The sequence below is a fragment of the Centruroides vittatus genome, unplaced genomic scaffold, assembly GCF_030686945.1.
Source record: "Centruroides vittatus isolate TY-2023 unplaced genomic scaffold, ASM3068694v2 contig_658, whole genome shotgun sequence".
Classification (NCBI taxonomy): Eukaryota; Metazoa; Arthropoda; class Arachnida; order Scorpiones; family Buthidae; genus Centruroides; species Centruroides vittatus.
In genome coordinates this window covers 1,556,071-1,574,010 of record NW_027122410.1, presented here as the reverse complement: position 1 = coordinate 1,574,010, position 17,940 = coordinate 1,556,071, and the positions used below count along the sequence as shown (strand labels likewise).

General features: G+C 29.8%; 1 protein-coding gene across 3 annotated transcripts; it reads right to left on the bottom strand.

Annotated features, from left to right (window-relative positions):
* Window positions 1–906: 906 nt before the first annotated feature.
* Window positions 907–17,321, bottom strand: LOC136980009 (BTB/POZ domain-containing protein 2-like). 3 transcript variants are annotated; one of them, XM_067276033.1, is made up of 3 exons: window positions 17,183–17,321; window positions 2,284–2,720; window positions 907–2,205 (listed from the first exon to the last, which is right to left on the bottom strand). In XM_067276033.1, the coding sequence occupies exons 1-3, from the start codon at window positions 17,234–17,236 to the stop codon at window positions 1,371–1,373; spliced, it is 1,326 nt and encodes a 441-aa protein (XP_067132134.1). In that variant the 5' UTR covers window positions 17,237–17,321; the 3' UTR covers window positions 907–1,370. The 3 variants fall into 3 exon arrangements, with proteins under 3 accessions (XP_067132134.1, XP_067132135.1, XP_067132136.1); XM_067276034.1 differs by lacking the exon at window positions 17,183–17,321 and adding an exon at window positions 15,931–16,378; XM_067276035.1 differs by lacking the exon at window positions 17,183–17,321 and adding an exon at window positions 3,539–3,667.
* Between the last annotated feature and the right edge of the window lie 619 nt (window positions 17,322–17,940).

Here is a 17,940-nt window from a genome sequence, read left to right as displayed (position 1 = left end):
ACTTACGTTGAATTAGAGACGATGATGTGAAGATTTCATTAAAATACTAATGAAATCTAATTAAATTATATGTTGTAATACATAAAAATGAAACTGAGCCGATGTCAAGAGACTTATTTAACATCTTCAAAATGGTTTTCGGCTTCCATATACGAACAAACACTCGTTGCAAAATTTGTAACAGTTAACACGAGTTATTCTCCTTGATCCAATTTGAAGTTTTCTTAATTTGTGTGACGTAAGTGTAAAAAACTGTTGTATATTTTATAAAATGTAACTAAGCGCCAATATAACATGCAATGTACCGTACGTTCAAAGCATGTCTTATGGAAATAAGAATGGTAATTACTTCAAAAATGAAAGCTTATGATTTATGTTAAATGTTTCCATTTAAATCTATATGAAATTGGGAATTTTGAATTAATATATAATATTCAAATTTAAAATTTTAAATAAAATTAAACAATTGCCGAATGACGAAATTCGGCATTGATCGTATTTTTAAGTCAAAACCGCCATTTATACGTCCGTAAAATTACTGTTTATACATAAAAGTATAGTAAATTAATTGCAGCATTTATAGTGAAGTTATTTTTATCAAATATTATCTAAAAACTTTAATTTTGATAAGGTAATCAATATGTTTCAGTTCTTTTTCTACCGATAAAAATTATTTTAATAAAATATATCAATTTTCTTTGTCAATAAAATGGCTTGTAATGTTTACAGAAGTTATCAGCAATGAAGATAATGAAATTATCATCGATAAGCTACGAAAAAAGTAGACATTAGAGAGATTTTTTATTGTTTATCTTCTGCCGAAATTTTATTTATAGTATATAATAAGTACACTTTTCTCACGAATATTTATCAAATTTAACAATTACAATCAATAATATTTTGTAATTTTTGATTTAATTACATCAGATAAATTATTTTTCTAGATAAAAACGTTTGAAAATTTGACAGTTTTCGAAGAAGATATGTTTAGATATATCGTTAAACAAGAGTTTCAAACGGTGGATTTGTCGAGGATACGATGATGATTCTCTCACAAAATGTCATTTATTAAAAAGAACACGTAATAAAACGTAAAATAATATAATGTATAACAATAAGCTTTAGAAAAATGAAAATTTGACAACTGTACAAGCGAATAATACCGAAATAAAGTCTTTAAATCACATCAAAACTATGTACACGATAAGATGATTCATTGACGATGATAAGCCCATTGTAAGGTCTTCACGCCTTTCAAATATTCATTGAAAGATAATGGGTAATTTTTGTTATTTTTTAAGAAATTCTACACAAAAATTCTAATATTTATGGATGAGTAAAACTTCAAAAGTAATACTGGAAATAATTAATTAATCCAGAATTTGAAGCAATATGATGACGAAATCTCTCATTCCTCGTTTGACTTTCTTCCATGCCGTATTCTTCTTTCCTGGTTCTTTTATTGGATGCATATATTCTGGACTCTTTACTGACGATGCCGAAGATATCTCGCTCATAGGGGAACTGTCGTACTTCTTGGGTTTCTTCAATGTGGAATCCGTACGTTGAGGTTTTCTGAAGCGCTTGACTCCTAGTTTTGGATTGTTGAGTGTTTCTGGCAGTGGTTTGCTGGAGTCTCCTCTGATTCTCGATAAAATGGCAATTTTTTCTTCTTCGTTCAAAAGGCCCGACTGCGCTGGTCCTTGCATGAATTCCTCGGTTGTCATTTGGAAAAAGCGAACATTGTAGAGAGTTTTGGAAAGGACGGCTCGCTTATTCTCGGGACGGAGCTCCAATCTCTGACGTTTGCACTCCTGGCAAGCCCATTTTGTAACCGCATCGAATGCCACTAATTCGGAACTTATCCCAAGTGTATCTCTGCTGAGAATATCGTTAACCATTTCTTGTTGCAGGTTTTCAAATGCTTCTGTCCTGAGAATACTTTCCGCTCTATTGTCGATTAAACGAAAGCAATTCATAACCAATTCGTTCCTCCAGTTCAAGTCGTTTTCGTGAAGATCGGAACTTTCACGAAACAATCGCAGATTCTGAGCTATTTCCAACACGTTTTGCTCTTGTATGTTCTGCTGAAGAAAATGCAAGCATTGATTTTGAAGCTCGTACATCACGAATCGATTGGCTGCGTGCAGTAATTGGAGAACGCTCGATACCGAATTAAGAGGTACTTCGTGCTCGTATATAAACCTAGAATCGTGCAAAATTTCGAATTTTAGTAAATGATTTATAATAGAAAAATTGTAACTGTAATCTACGGTTCCTTACCTGAGTAATGATTGAAAGACATCTGGTGATACGTCGTTGATATCGATAATCCAACATCCTTCGCTCTCTTCCGATAGAGGAAAGTTACCTTTGGCAAATGCTTCGAATAATGGACTAGCTGGTGCGAGAATGAAGGAATGTGCCGGAAACCTCCAAACGTTCGGAGATTTTCCTACCATGAAGACGACGTCACTCTTGTATTCCGAATTAAAGAACACCGAACCCGGACTCGGTGCGGAAGGTTGAGGTGCAGGCGACAAACTACATGTCCAATCACTTGGACAAGGGGTGCCACAAGAACTCTTGATCGAAGGTGTCTGCTTCATCGCTAGAGGAAGAATCGATGGACGGCTGGATTGCGTACTGGCAGGCTGAAGTCCAGACTTGGATCGATGGACTTGGTCCTGTTGATGACGAGTGAATTTTTTGGAAAGACACTGCAACGATAAATTCGATGTAGTTGTCAGAAATCCATTAAGATAACGTTGATATAGCGTATCAGTGTCAATACAAAAATCGATAAAATTGGTTTATTTTATAATAAAAACTGTCATTTTTTATTAAACCCGTTATTTATATATTTTTTATAATAAAGTTGATTAAAAATTTAATTAAAATTAATGCATTCTACACAAAAACAATTCGTCACAAGTGGTAACAATGGCTAAAACTGGACTTACATTCTACCCAATTTCTATGTAAGATTACGTTCTAAAAATATAAATATGTAGTATTTTTTCCCGCTATACACGTACGTAAATAATACAACAAAGCGTTTAATAATAATTTAAAAAATTGCCGTTTATACAGTAAACACAACTTAACCTCCCCTCCTATGCACAGAAAGCAGTTTATTTGCGTAATGTTTTATATGCCTAGGTAAGTAAATATAGGACAACCGATAATTCATCACCTGCTTTAACTTCGGTAATCACGGTTACCACCTGGCATATCGAAAAATTCGTAAAACAATAAAGAGTTTAAGTGTATAAACCCTGTTAAGTTCACTTTATACAGAAAGGAGACGGATGTTTAAATAAATATCTTACACAGGAAATTAGTGTAGAAACACTTTAAAAATTCTACCGAAAACCTACATTTTGTAAGCGTGTAAAAGTAAGAAACTTAATAGGAAAATGGAACGAGAACGTACTTTGCATAATTCTTACGTTTTACTTCTTAATATAAAAGAAAAGGAAAGGAAATAAATGCGTGTGGTGTAAATTAAATTAAAAAAAAAAGAAATTCGACTTACGTGACGACTTTTTCTTTCATTAAATTCAATAATCCAGCAATTGCCATCGAACGTAAATTTAAAAAATGAAGGTGAAGTTGACAAAGTGAAAAGTTGCCGTTAAAATTAAGTGAAGTAAAAGTTGCTCGAGCAAAATTAACTTCTTCTTTTTATAACTAGTGTGAGAGGGATGGGCATGACTACGTCATCCGTCGACGTTTCCTATTGGTTACAATTCAATATATATATATATATATTATTATTATTATATACAACGCTACATCACGTGATGTATAACTTCGACTATAGAAAGTATTTCTTCTCCTTCTCTCTCTCTTTTGTTTTTATTTAGAACTTTTGTTATTTGTAATCAAATCTATATTTTTCTTGAAATTTTGATTTTATTAAGTAATTCTAATAGTATCTTAATCGTTATTAGGCAATCATATACAATTAAAATTGCAAATTGTTACTTAATCGTGTTAGACTTTGTTCTATGCTTTCTCTGGTGGAATTTTATAAATTTTATTTTTGTTTCGATTAAATGCATTATATAAACAGGATTCATTCATCAATCTGCACTTTTTTTTATGCCAACATTTTACTGTTTATCCTGGTAAAATTATACAAAATTTTACACCATTAACTACAGCTTATTTTTTCGGAAATAATTGTAATTGACGACTTTCTCGACTGATCGATCGATCGATCGATCGATCGATTGATCAGTCGAGAAAGTCGAAAACACAAAAACCTCTATTGATCAACACAAGAAGAACACAATTGAAGAACACAAGAAAATTCTATTGATCAATCGATCATAGAATTTTCTTGTGTATCGAAAATATTTAAGGCTCACATGATTTAGGCGATAAAAGCGAGACGATCTTATCGAAAATATTACAGGAGAGTTATACCTAATTTTTACGTGTTACACCTTTCGAAATTGAAGGTCAAAGGGATGTTATTTGTTATAAGAAATTACTACTTCCGTCTCCTCGGGTCCTACCCCGAAGGTATACATTATAAAAACGTTATATATTTATTAATTATAATGTATTCTGGTTTCGCACGTAAAGTTATCACTTTAGACTTTAAACGTAACACACCTCAGAATTATTTCAAAAGGTGCAATTTTTGATAATTCCCATTGTTATTTTATTGATAGATACAAGAGAAACCCACACGTATTGATGTAATTTGTTGGTAAATATGAACACTAAAGAGCATTAGAGGGGTAAGTGACGTATCTCCCCTCACCATTATGTTTTCCTATTTACCTTCTCACTCGAATCCTCACGAATTCGTATAGGAATCGTGATGTAAATTTCTATATAGACACCCTCTCGAACGTTTTTCCTGCGTTAAAAATACACGAGGAAGCAGCAAATAAAGCAATTTAATGCGTTAATACGGTTGATTATTATATGACTAACGTTATAATGTTTTGTATTGTGCTTATGTGTCATACAAAAATTAACATTCTTTTTATTTAGGACAGTTAAAAATGAATTGTTTATCGACTTATCTAAACAAATTTCGATTTTTTTATATATATATACAATATTTAAGTATTAAAAATGGCGTGTATACCTTTATAACAGCCGTTTACTTCGTCGTTTATGAATCTTAACCACTGTTAAGCAGGTGTTTTTTACGTGCGGGTCAAGTTCAACTCGTCGAGGTCAAGGAAAATATAGATTAAAATGATCATTTTTAAGGCGAAAATTCGTCGAAAAATATGATAATTCTTCTTACTAAATGAGTTGTGACAGTTTTCATACCTAATTTATGACAGAATATTCTTAACGAATGGTTGATAGCTGACACATAAGTAAGTGGAAAGTCGTTCGTAACCACTTTCACTCTCCCCATTGACCTAATTTATAAAAAAAGTATGACTTTTAAGGGACCGAATCGTCATCTTTTCATCTGTTAATCGTGCAAAGAAAAGATTTTGCAACTTTACAACCGGTTAAATGACAATTATGTACATTCGTAGCACGATTTAAAAGGTTGCAGGAGGAGGACAATCGTAAGGTAGTTATAACTAAATCTTACAGACGGCGTCACGTTATTTAATCCAATTCTTAAATTTAAACTGTTTATCATCTACAGATATTGTAATTTTTCATTGCAAATAGATAAATTAACCATTTCATAAATCATTGATGATAAAAATTATCATCAATGATTAATAAGATGTAGACTGACAGACTAACGAACGTGCGAAATCGATAAACGATTATTTTATCATTAAAATAATCAAAAATTTAGATATATTTTTCTATCTATCGTTATAAAATAACATAAATTTGATGATTTTTCCGGTGTATATACCATTTAGGATGTGTAATTTTAATAAATTATCTTCTTATCTGTTAATTTATTCGTATAAACGGATAAAAACGTTAATATTTTGATACCGAAGTAGACTCTGAAGAGCATTCTATCGAAGTAGAAAATGAAAATTGTAACCTTTTTCTACTAAAAAGGTAAGATTTTTCAGTTTAAATACCTTTAGTAGAAGGTAAACTGTATATATTTACAGTATTATAAGTCATTTTTTTAACTAAATTACTCGTAAAATACGAAATATTGACCTTTGACCTAATTAAAAATACACCAATTTGCATATTTATAACAAAGTTACAGCTAAAATGTTTCAAGATAATAGAATTAAAATAAATTCTAGTTATGTGATATTTAAAAGGGAAGTGTTTACTTCCCTTTTTGAGCTTCTACATTAAAATACATTCTTCCAGGATTTTTTTATAGATTTATTAATGTGTACATTCTATAATAGGTCTTAAAACGTATAAATTGATGGTTATACGATGTTACAGGCCTATATAAGTTTTCTAGAAGCTCATTTCGTAATAATTATAAAGAAATATATACTTCTAAGAAGGCTATACCCTGATATAACGTTATACAATGGTTTAGAAGGTATAAAATCAACATCTGTATAGTGTATTAATGATTAAACTAAGCTGTGTATCCTTATATTCTTTCATAATTATTGTAAAATATTCTTTTAAGAAGTTTCTACGCGATTATTAAGCATGTTATATGCTAAATTTAGGGATGTTTTGGAAGCTAAATTAGGATTTTTTGGAGCTTTACAGTCATCTAAAAGCTGAAAATTGAGTTTTTTAGATAACTGTAAAGCCCTAGGTTTCTAATTAGTTAAGTAATAAGAAATTTTAGAGAAATTCCCTTTAAATTCTAAATGTTAACTTCCCATTAGTCACGTAGATTCGAGGAAGTTTCAGCTCTTTCTGTAGAATTTGGATCGTCCTTTATTTTATGTACTTCCTTTAGTTAGTTTAACAAACACATTAAAAATCCAGCCTACAGGAAATCCGACCGACTCTTCCGGTTTGGATAAGGTGGAATATTTATTTTATATGTTGAATTTGAAAGAAATGAAAGGGAGGAGGAGAGAGAATAGATGCAATTCAGCATCTGATAGACATAAATATTTGAATTAAAATTGAGAGAAAGAGGTAAAAGTGGGAAGAAATTACATAAAATTCGTATGAAATAATATCTAAACTTCAAAAATAACAGAAAGGAAGAGGAAGCAACCATCTTTAAAGCGTTAGAAATTAAATTATATAAGCAGAGATAGTCATAAATCATTAGAAAACTCGAGACGTTTAAGTAAGTTAAATTAAAGTACTGTCCTCTGCCCAAATTTCTAACAAGCTTAAGTGATGTTGAGTCTACACTAATTCTAGAGTTTATTGTTAACATTAAACTCGTCTTCCTTTCCCAAAACAGAGAGGTGTAAATGAAAATTTCTGTTATAGTTACTTTCGAGTTAAACGAACTAACGGTAGTTCCAAAGGGCATATTATGTTATATAAATCTATAAAGATGCTACAGAAAGGCATAATAGAAAAGAAATTTAAGTGCATTTATATACGTTTATAAATGTAATAAACTCGATTTTTAACGTAAAAATGACCATATAAAATGGGAATTTCACTGTGTAAGCGGCACACGCTCCACTAAAATAACTGTTTATTGTATGTTTAAATAGAAATAAATAAAAGTAAATTTGAATTTTCTTTAAAGAATCTCTCTTTTTGTAAATATGTAAATGCATTCTCCAGATTTTTCCAGCATTTTTCATTAAATTTATAAATAAACTTTCGGTATTTTTAATGTTTTTTTTTAAAAAACATTAATTTTGTTGGAATTTTCTTAATGTTTTCGAATTCTAAATACGTTTAGAATATTTAGGACACGTGCTGATTCTTTTTTCTATAATTTTCTGTTTTCTTTCGACGAAATTATCGGGATTTTGTGGAATTTTTTATATGTAAAACTGCTGTAAAATTTGTTTTTTTAACTTAAAATTCTTCAGACATTAAAAAGAAGGAAGAATATAAAGGAATAAAGAAATAAAAATATAATTCCTTCAAATTAAAAAGAGATTTTTTCGAAATTTTATACAGAAATTACAAGAAAAAAGGGGGTATCCTGAGGTATTTAAGTCATTATCCTATGGAGACATAAATCGAGTGCAGGATGGTACTTTGACCTTTATGGATAAACATTCGTACGGTGTTAAAGAATATTCAAAAATAGAAATATCTACACGTGGCTGCAGTTTGGTCATCCGCACACTAACGAAGGCGATCGGATTCTATAACACTACCAACGACGATCCTCCCATTGAATAAACATGGTTAATAACCTTTCACCTTCGTTGTGTAAACATTCGGAGGTTGAAATTTCACTTCTATCGACTTTCAAAGAGTTATTTGTCCTCTCCACTCTTTAAATTTTATCAATTTACCCTCGAAAATTATCATCTCTAATTGGGAACATCTGTGTAACTTGTCTGGCTGTACAGATGACCCGTTAATTAATCGTTAGAGGATTGAGTTATCTGAGACGTAACAGGACCTTACGAACACTTGAAATGCGAATAGTTAATGTAACTCAATCGTCTGTAAGCTTTTAAACTTGCGTAACGAACTCGTAACTAACTCCATAAAGTAACGCATAATCTTATGTAACGCACTCGAAACTCCATAAACTTCAAATCTTTCACAGCTGTTGGTGTAAGAGCGTAACACCTGCTTCGAAATTAGAGCGTAACTTAGAGTGTGCGTTACTTCTCGACCGTTGCAGGCCGGTATCTTCTTTTGTGAGAGCATTTTTTCACGCTTAATTCGATCCCGTATTATTGTTACGGATAGAGTTTGTTTGCAAACTTCCTAATTCATTTTTGTTTAAGGAAGTGTTGGCAAAGGACACGAGGCGTTAAATGCTTGGCAAGACAAAGTGACAATGACATATAAACCCCGTCTATTTTGGTAATGGTCCTATCTGTTGTCTAGGAAATACAGACGATGAATTACTTACACTTGACTCATCTACACACGTGACTAACTCCCTGCATTTCTCGGTACATAACTCTACATCGTCCCTATCCTTGTACTGGTTGTTTTAGATTAATTACAACCTCCAAAAAAGAAGAAACTGTTGATTCTTTTACGTCTCGAACGTTAGTTTATAAATATAATAATTATTTTACAGTAATATTTTATTAAAAAGCGGAATTTTTGGAATTTTTTGGGGTACATCTCGGTGTATAGTGTTTACGTTACACGCGATGACAAATGGTGACATACGAGCTTTCTTACAGAAAAAAAATTGAAAGAAAAACGTGAATTTCTCAAGATAGAACTAAAATAAACTTTAAAACACTCGAAAATTACATTATTTTAATTAAAAAAATATATGATTTTTAAACGTTTAATAAACTCGACGTGGCAAGAGATTATCCAGATTAGATCAAAATTAACACCGAAAATACTTGAAATGTTTATTGAAAAATGCAATAAAATTAAACAAATCTAATCAAAAAACGCATCTTTTAACGATTTAATGATCGTTTTTGATTATTTAAACATTTTAAAATCAATCATTCAACGTATAAACTTGACGAAAATCGAGATTCGATCATCAACATCGTCGATTCGATCGGCAGATATAATATCGATTTCGATCAAAATCGCCGATCGATATACGTTTAAATTTAAAAAATATAGCTTTTTTACATATAAAATTTAATAATTTATCTATTTTTTATCGATTTAAATGCTTATTTTTCAAGAAATTTTAAGCAGAAGTCGAGTTATCTCCATGTAATTTCCAGCTCTTAGAAGCGAGGGGGAGGAAATAGCAATCTTTACTTCTGTCAACACTATCCGTATCTTAAGTAACAGTTAGTCAAAGTTAAACCAAACAAAACGTCAAAACCATTGACATACGTTTAAAGACTTAAAGCTAGTATCTATCGAACGGGTTTGTAGTCCAGGCTTGTGTCCAATTACAAGTCCAAAACGTGGGTGGATTCCGATATAAACTTTCACACAATCCGTGTGGTCTTCGGGTTAATGTCTGCAGGAAGTTGTCGAGTGAAACTTGATAGGAAGTCGTGAAGAATTGCCATACTTCACGTTGCATAAATTAATATAAAGTTCACGAGACTTGGTAGCTCAATTATGACCTATTTATATACGTATTTTGTGTCTCTTCTTTTACTAAAGTGTGGGTGGTTAATGACAATACAAATGTTTAGACTCGCTATGTGGGGTTATCACGTTCATAACTCACTGTAGACGTTTGTAACATGGTACAAGTTGAGTCCTTGTCCTTGAACTAATCTAATACTAAATTCTCTAGAGGTGAAATCACACTACAGCATAAAGAAAGTAATCTTACTTAAAATACAGGTTGTACATGCCCTTATTTTTGAGTAATTATGAGAAATTATAGAGATAATTAAGCATTAAGCACGGCTTTATGTAATAAACTTGTAAATTTGATCATTTATTAAGCTGTAGAAGGTTGAATATATATGATCTAACGATGACCTAACTGAATTCTCTACGTATGGTTTGTCTTGTGTAGACCATAAAATATAACTAATTTAATAAGGTGTAACTCGGTGAGTATGATTATTCGTGTATAAAATTACACGTAAAGTAGCCAATTTTCTATTATATAACTCGTAAATATGCCAGTTCTACGAAGAGAATTACCAACGAATATGCAAGTTTTTAACTTAAATTAATTATTCACGGTAAATTTTTTATATTTTTTTGGAAATTTTAGTGCTTAAAAACTACTGGAAAGCATTAAAAATTACACTTTTCTCTTCATTTCCTAGTTCATAAAACGACAGTTTGGCACTTAAAGTGATGCAGTTTCATATTTTCTAGAAATATCCTGAAAATTTTAACGAGTTAACCTCGTTTAGAGGCTTAAAACTTAAAATTTTATAAGGTTTACATGTCATTTTCATTATATTATTAATATTTTTAAAAAAAGTCAAGCGAGTTTATCATTGAAGGTAGTTGCTTTGATTCGAGGTCAAAATTAAGGGAAAGATATGGACGTGACCTACTTTTTAACCATTTTCCTGTTGAGTTTCCATTCGAGAGAACGTACGTGAATGGAAAAAACAATCTTTACAAAGTTTAGGAAGTAGCTACAAAATTTCTGTTAAAAAATATTAATTAATTTAGCAAAACATTGCTATTTTTTATATTAATTAACGTTGTAGTTATAGAATTTTTTAAATTATTAATCTCCTCTCTCATATAACTGTAAGATTATGTGAATTAATTCGTAGAATTCGTAGCAGAATATCTCATATAAGTGTTAGTAAATTCGTTTTTTATATAGAATATTACATAAGTGTATGCCTGACACTTAACTGGTTATACCTAGCAAATTATGTTTCTCACGTATCCAGTCCTCCCTAGTTCACGTATACTCTGTGTTTAATGATTGTATACCCTTATATTAAACAAAAAATGAAGATTTTATGTCTGTAAAACACCATTTTAATTTATATTTTTTAGAGTAGAGGGTTAAAAGATTGTTATCTTTCTGGTCAAGGTATTGTGTCTTAAAAGGAGATTACTACACGAAAATTTGCATACAAAAGTTTAAATTCTTTAAATTATTGTGAAAAATATTCGTTTTTTACTTAAATTTGCACCAAGATTTCGTATTTTTATACAGAAATTTCGCTATAATTCAGCCATTTTTTTTTTCATATTTATTTGTCTTATACATGAAAGTACCGCGTTATGTAACATATTTTATGCATTTTTAAAGATTCAAAATACCGTAACGTCGTATAAACAGTACATATATACATACCGCCGTTAAAGTCTTTATTAGCCATTAAACATTGCAGTTAATTTTCGATCGATTTTCCTGTTAAGAAAGCGAAAATAGCAAAGTTAAAAGGAAATTTTATATGTGGAGAAACAATAGGAGGCCCATCATTAAAGTACTATTTAAAATTAAATCTCTGTTCCGATATTTGACCCCCTGCTACCAATTGGCCAAGGACTGATTTCTCCGAGAGCCTTTGCTCTGTAATGACCCACATTTCACGCTTAAAACAATGAAAAACATTAAAATAATCTTTAAAAAACATAAAAGAAAGAATCTTCTATAAGAAATCTTCAAAAAAAAAATCCGTAAAGTCGCGTATATTTTTTTAGAAAATAAGCTTTGAATTGTAAACGTTGTACTGTACCATCTGACACACACCTGAATTATCATATTTAATCCCATAGTTTAAGTAATACTAACGGAATTGGAAATAGTGTACTAAGGATTAAATTCTTTCTAAATTTATCTACGAGCAATAAATTACTTTTCAAAAAATATATTTAACGTGAAACAGTGCCAAAAATTAATTCAAAAAATTTGTAGAATGTAATGCAAAAATATACTTTAAAATCAGTGAAAAGTGTATCTAAAATTAATAGAATTTAATGCTAAAGTATAACTAAAAGTTGATAAAATGTGATGCAAAATATCCCTAAAAATTCCTTAAAAATAAGTAGAATTTAAGGCCAAAAAAAATTCTTAAAATTAGCAGAAATTAACGAAAAACATTCTGAAAATTAGTAGAATTTAATAGCAGAAAATCTTAAAAATTAGTAAAATTTAAGGCAAAATCCCTGAAAACCAATAAAATTTAAGGCCAAAAAAAATCTCTAAAATTAATAGAAATGAAATCTGAAAGTCCTTAAAATTAGCAGAAATTAATGCAAAAAATTCCCCAAATTAGTAAAAATCAATGCCAGAAAATCTTAAAAATTGTGAATTTTAAGACAAAAATCCCTGAAAATCAGAAAAATTTAAGACAAAAATCCCCGAAAACGAGTAAAATTTAAGACAAAAATCCCTGAAAACGAGTAAAATTTAAGACAAAAATCCCTGAAAACGAGTAAAATTTAAGACAAAAATCCCTGAAAACGAGTAAAATTTAAGACAAAAATCCCTGAAAACGAGTAAAATTTAAGACAAAAATCCCTGAAAACGAGTAAAATTTAAGACAAAAATCCCTGAAAACGAGTAAAATTTAACACAAAAATCCCTGAAAACGAATAAAATTTAAGACAAAAAAAATCCCTAAAATTAGTAGGAATTAATGAACAAAAAAAAAAATTTAAGGTGAAAAATTCCTTAAAAATTAATATAAAATTAACATAAAATTATATGTACAAAATGAATAGAAATAAGTGTAAAAAAAAAAACCTTAAAAATCACGCCATAGCATCACGAGTAAACTATTTAAAGAATCAAGCGAATAAAATGAAATATTTAAGTGAAAAAAAAAGAAAATCCTTAAAAAATTCTAAAAACTTTAAAATTATCTATTTAACACGTGAATGCATTTTTTTTTCGACCGGGTCGAAATAAGAAATGGCTTAATATCACGACAGAAAAATGAGATTCTTTTTTAATATTTTAATATATTGTATAATAGAGTTAGAAAGTTTATTCTTTTAGATTAAGTTTTTAAGTTTTTGGATTAAATTTCCCAATTTTTTACTTAATTTTTCTACCAGAAAAAAATTAAATATAGAAACTTTTCTCCGGGATAATTTTTTTTCTTTTTTCCGTTGAATATATTTATAGAAAGTAGAAACGTTTTTTGGGGGGGAGGGATTTTTTCCCTGTTTTTTCCCTTTCAACAATTGAAGATTGGATTTCGTTTAGAGACAAAGAACACCTCACCAAAAATAAGGAAAAATAAAAAACAATTTTTGTATACTTTAAATTAAATAAATATATTTAAAAAACATAAAAAACTTACATATTTAACAGGGAAAAAACTTTAATAAATTGATAGAAATTTATAAAATATTTACAAAACTTCAGATCAAATTTAAACGACGATTTTACGTACTTTAAGAGAGAAATTTTGTATTTTTTTTTAACTTAAAAAATATTCTAAACTTTATAAATTATTTTTTACTGTTCACTCGAGAATAATAAACATTGATTTTTCTATAGAGAAATTCATAATATGAGGCTAAAGTTTAGAAGAAATTTTACTTTTTTTAATATTTTAATAAAAAAAATCATTTATTTTAAGGTGAATAAAGTCTGTTTTATATCAAAATACTTTAAAAAAATTTTTTTTTATTATTATTACTTTTTAAACTGAGTATAAGAGGATAATTAGCGTGAAATCATCACCGTATTTATACTTTTCTAACGGTAAAAGTTTATATTATATAAAATATCATAACCAGAAAAATACTTTTTTCACTCTCCTACCGTTTGCTGTAATGAGTATCAAACACGCAAACCTACAAAACCTACTCGAGTCAGGTTATTGACCTCGTACACAACAATAAAGTCAATCGATAATGGACGGTTTTCAATTAGTCACTTATATATATTCGTCAAAGAAAATTATCTTTAAAATTGTTCACGTGTGTACATTTAGTTTACTTAAAAGGAACCCCGTAGAATGCTTTTAAGTATTTTAAAAAAATTCTTTTTTAGTAACGTAAGAACTTCCTCGTTTTCTTAAATTTGTAAAGCGATATTTTAAATTTTATTTTATATTTTTTTATCCTCTTGTTTTATGGTAGAAGATTGTAAAAGAAATATATATATATATATATATATATATATATAAAGTTATACATATTAAACAAAAAATGGAAGGCAAATTAAACTCACCCTAAACTTGATTAATGATAATAATTCGTGCATGATGACGAGTCGATGATAATCAGGAAGTACATAAGAGAAAGGAACAAAATTAGATCTTGATTATTATTAGTCTATAGACGAGAAAAATGGTTTCTTGTATATGTTTTCGGGTGACGTCATGAAATAGTGTCGGCATGGGAAGGTCGAATGTAAAATGACGTGGGAGAAGGTTCATTCACCACCAAATTATCCTTCCCCTTTTATTTTGCTATACAAAAGGGGTATAGTTAAGCTCTAGCTATAACATCTGTCGGCAGTTTTAATGCATTTTTCATTCTCCATTTTTTAAAAAAAAAATATATATATACAGTCTGTACCAAATTTTAAACGGTATTTCTAATTAAAGGAAATATTTACTTATAAAAATCGAAAGTTGGTGAATTAATATGACTATTTTGGGTTTTCCCCACGTGTTTAATTAACGATTTAGATAAGGGTTTATCAGAATGCTTCACACGAGTGTGATGCTTCTACTTTTACGTGGGAAAAGCCAGCTACGATCGGAAACAAAGATAATAAGTTTACAAAGAGGAAACAAATATCCTGTCTCGAAAAATATTAATGATTATTTATTAAATTTATAAACATTAAAGTTAAAAATATGTATAAAGTTTTTTTTTTTAAATTAGGAAACACAAACTAGGAGATGTTTCCAGTTAAATCCCTTTACGCAAATTGCATTCTCGTTAAACAGGAAAAGTTTATTCTAAATATAGAGTAAACATACGATCCTAAAAGACTTTAGAACGAAAAAAAATGTATGTTTATTCATTAACTGATGTCAAGTAAAAGTTTTTCTGTATCTTTTCTAAGGGGGAAAAACATTTATAAACTTAAAAGTACAGTTGTGGTGAATATAAGAGTTATAAATAACTTCATCCCCGAAATTAGAGATCCCAACCACGCATTTTAGTGTAAACAAATTCTGTCATTGTGCTAGTTAGTCAGAAGGTTATGTTTATAAGACAATTTTTAAATTATTTGACAAGATTAATTAGTTTAAAAAAATTAAAATATTAATAGGACAAAGTTTAATTACAATTTATTATAAATTTCTATTGTTTATATTGTTTTTCCTACTGTTAAATTAATTATGTTTTGAAGCTTTAATTAAGATTTATAACAGAAATTGTGATTAAATTCGAAATATTTTTTAAAATTTTGCTTTTATTTATCTACCATCTGGAGATCGTAACCACGCATTAATCGTCATTTAAATGCTATTTAATACGATAAATTCTACTCGTAACAGATTTTTTTTCTATAGTTACTGTTTCTTTTTATCATATTTAATGATTAATTATATAAGAAAATTGTTTAAACCTCTTTAAATACTTAAATATACTTACGATAATGTTAGCTGATCTTGAATTATCCATTAGAGCTAGCTTAGTTAACTCTTTAATATAGATAAACGTTAAAATATTAACCAATAGTAATTCTTTCTACTAATGACATTGATCCACTTTAGTACCAGCAACATTCGATGATAAATCATGTTTCTTAATCGTCAACCCCAATATAATTATCTTTGCTATATTAATGCGAAGATTAACGTAGTTCAGCTAACATCTGGCTCTTCCCCTGCGAAACGTACTTCACTGCGATACAATTCTGTTTTGACAAGAAGGCGGTTCAAATTGTTTAAAATTTGACTGTTTTCGATTAAATCATTCACTTTAACGGGGTTTTACGAAGTGTCTTTGACCCCGAAGATCGTGTAGTTAAATGTTTCGAACCCCTTTATCGTGTAGATAAATAGATTTTTCGCTGTTTTCACTGCTTCTTAATGCCTACCTGAAGGGAATATAATTGTTTAAACCAACGTCACCAGGACAAAATATGAAACTCTTGAATGATAAGCACAGGTGCAGTTTATGTAGAGGTATAAAAATCCACCTGGTACTGAAAGAAACGGTTTATTTTGAATTAATGGTGAATTTTAATAGACGTCTGCATAAACAGGACTATTTCGATAAGAGTCTAGACAGTCATTAACTTAAGTTTTTTTAGAAAATTTAAACTATAAAATTCCCAAAATATAACCTTTAAAAAAATTAACATATACTTAAACAATAATTGGATTAGTCGATGAAAACAAGAAGAAATAAAATCGATAAAAGTCTCACCCGTGACCGAATTGCTCACGAAATCGATACAAGAATTTCATTTGTTTATCTCAAACCACGTGATAGTCTTTGTTTGTATGCAGGGTCGATTTTGGGAAGGTTTGCGAGACTTTTTTCTTTTATAAACATTACCTGCATCGAAAAAAATCTGTACACTTCATTCAACGTTATTATAATCGAAACAAGAGAAAGAATGTGTTCTTTTTGAGGAAAATAAAGATATTTATTAAGAAAATGTTGTAATAATTACAAAGTTTAAAGAGTTTTAACTCCGCGAGTAGCCATTTTTAAATGGTTATGCAGTAAAATCAGCTAGGAATGCTCTGGGATGCAGCAGTATAGAAGTAATGAAATTCGGCTTTCTTGCATAACATCTATCCGACCTTCCTATCTTTAGTCCTTGAACTAAATAACTCCTCCATTTACCCTCATCGTTACAGTAAAAGAAAAAGTAGTTTAAAGCGTTACTCACCCACATCAAGCAACTGCAAAACGTTTCCGACTTCCTCTCTCTACCACACTCCATCTTTGTCGAGCGAACTTCCTTTTAATAAAAGATGCTAAACATAACCATGTTGTATAGCTGTTTGTATTGGAGACCTCACGCAGCCTGGGCTTACATGGCTAGTTCATTGAGCATGCGTACAAATACGCGATGTTGTATCTACGGGAGACGGGTTGGTCCCGCACCTCCCGTGTTTCTATCACCATCTCTCTCCCCCCTTTTTACATGTATATAAACTTGTGCGAATTCCTCTTCCCTAGCCGAGATTTATTACATACGCGAGATGCTATTAAGCACAGTTATCATCTAAAAAAAACGTGTTAAACTTCAGAAAAACACCACCCCAATTCTCCTCCCCTTGAACAAAAGATTCTGAAAGATCGATCGTGTTCAATATTCCGGATGATGAATCATCACCATTGCTTCAACTGATGCATAGATTTTCAAGTTATTAATTCTAGAATCGATTTAATTTATTGGAAACAGCATAAAAAAACGAAAGTATAGAATCTTTTTATATTGTATTTAACAAACTCGCCCTCCCCCTCTTTACTAGATTCTGGATTTTTTTTTTTTTATATTAAATTCTCTTCCGAGTTTATAGCTCTCGAGGGAGTATTTTATTCCGCATCATCAAGAAAGAAATAAAATAAAATAAATCGTTATCAAGATGCCAGGCATGATCAACAGTAAATGATGCGGAACGGATAAGAAAGGATCATAAA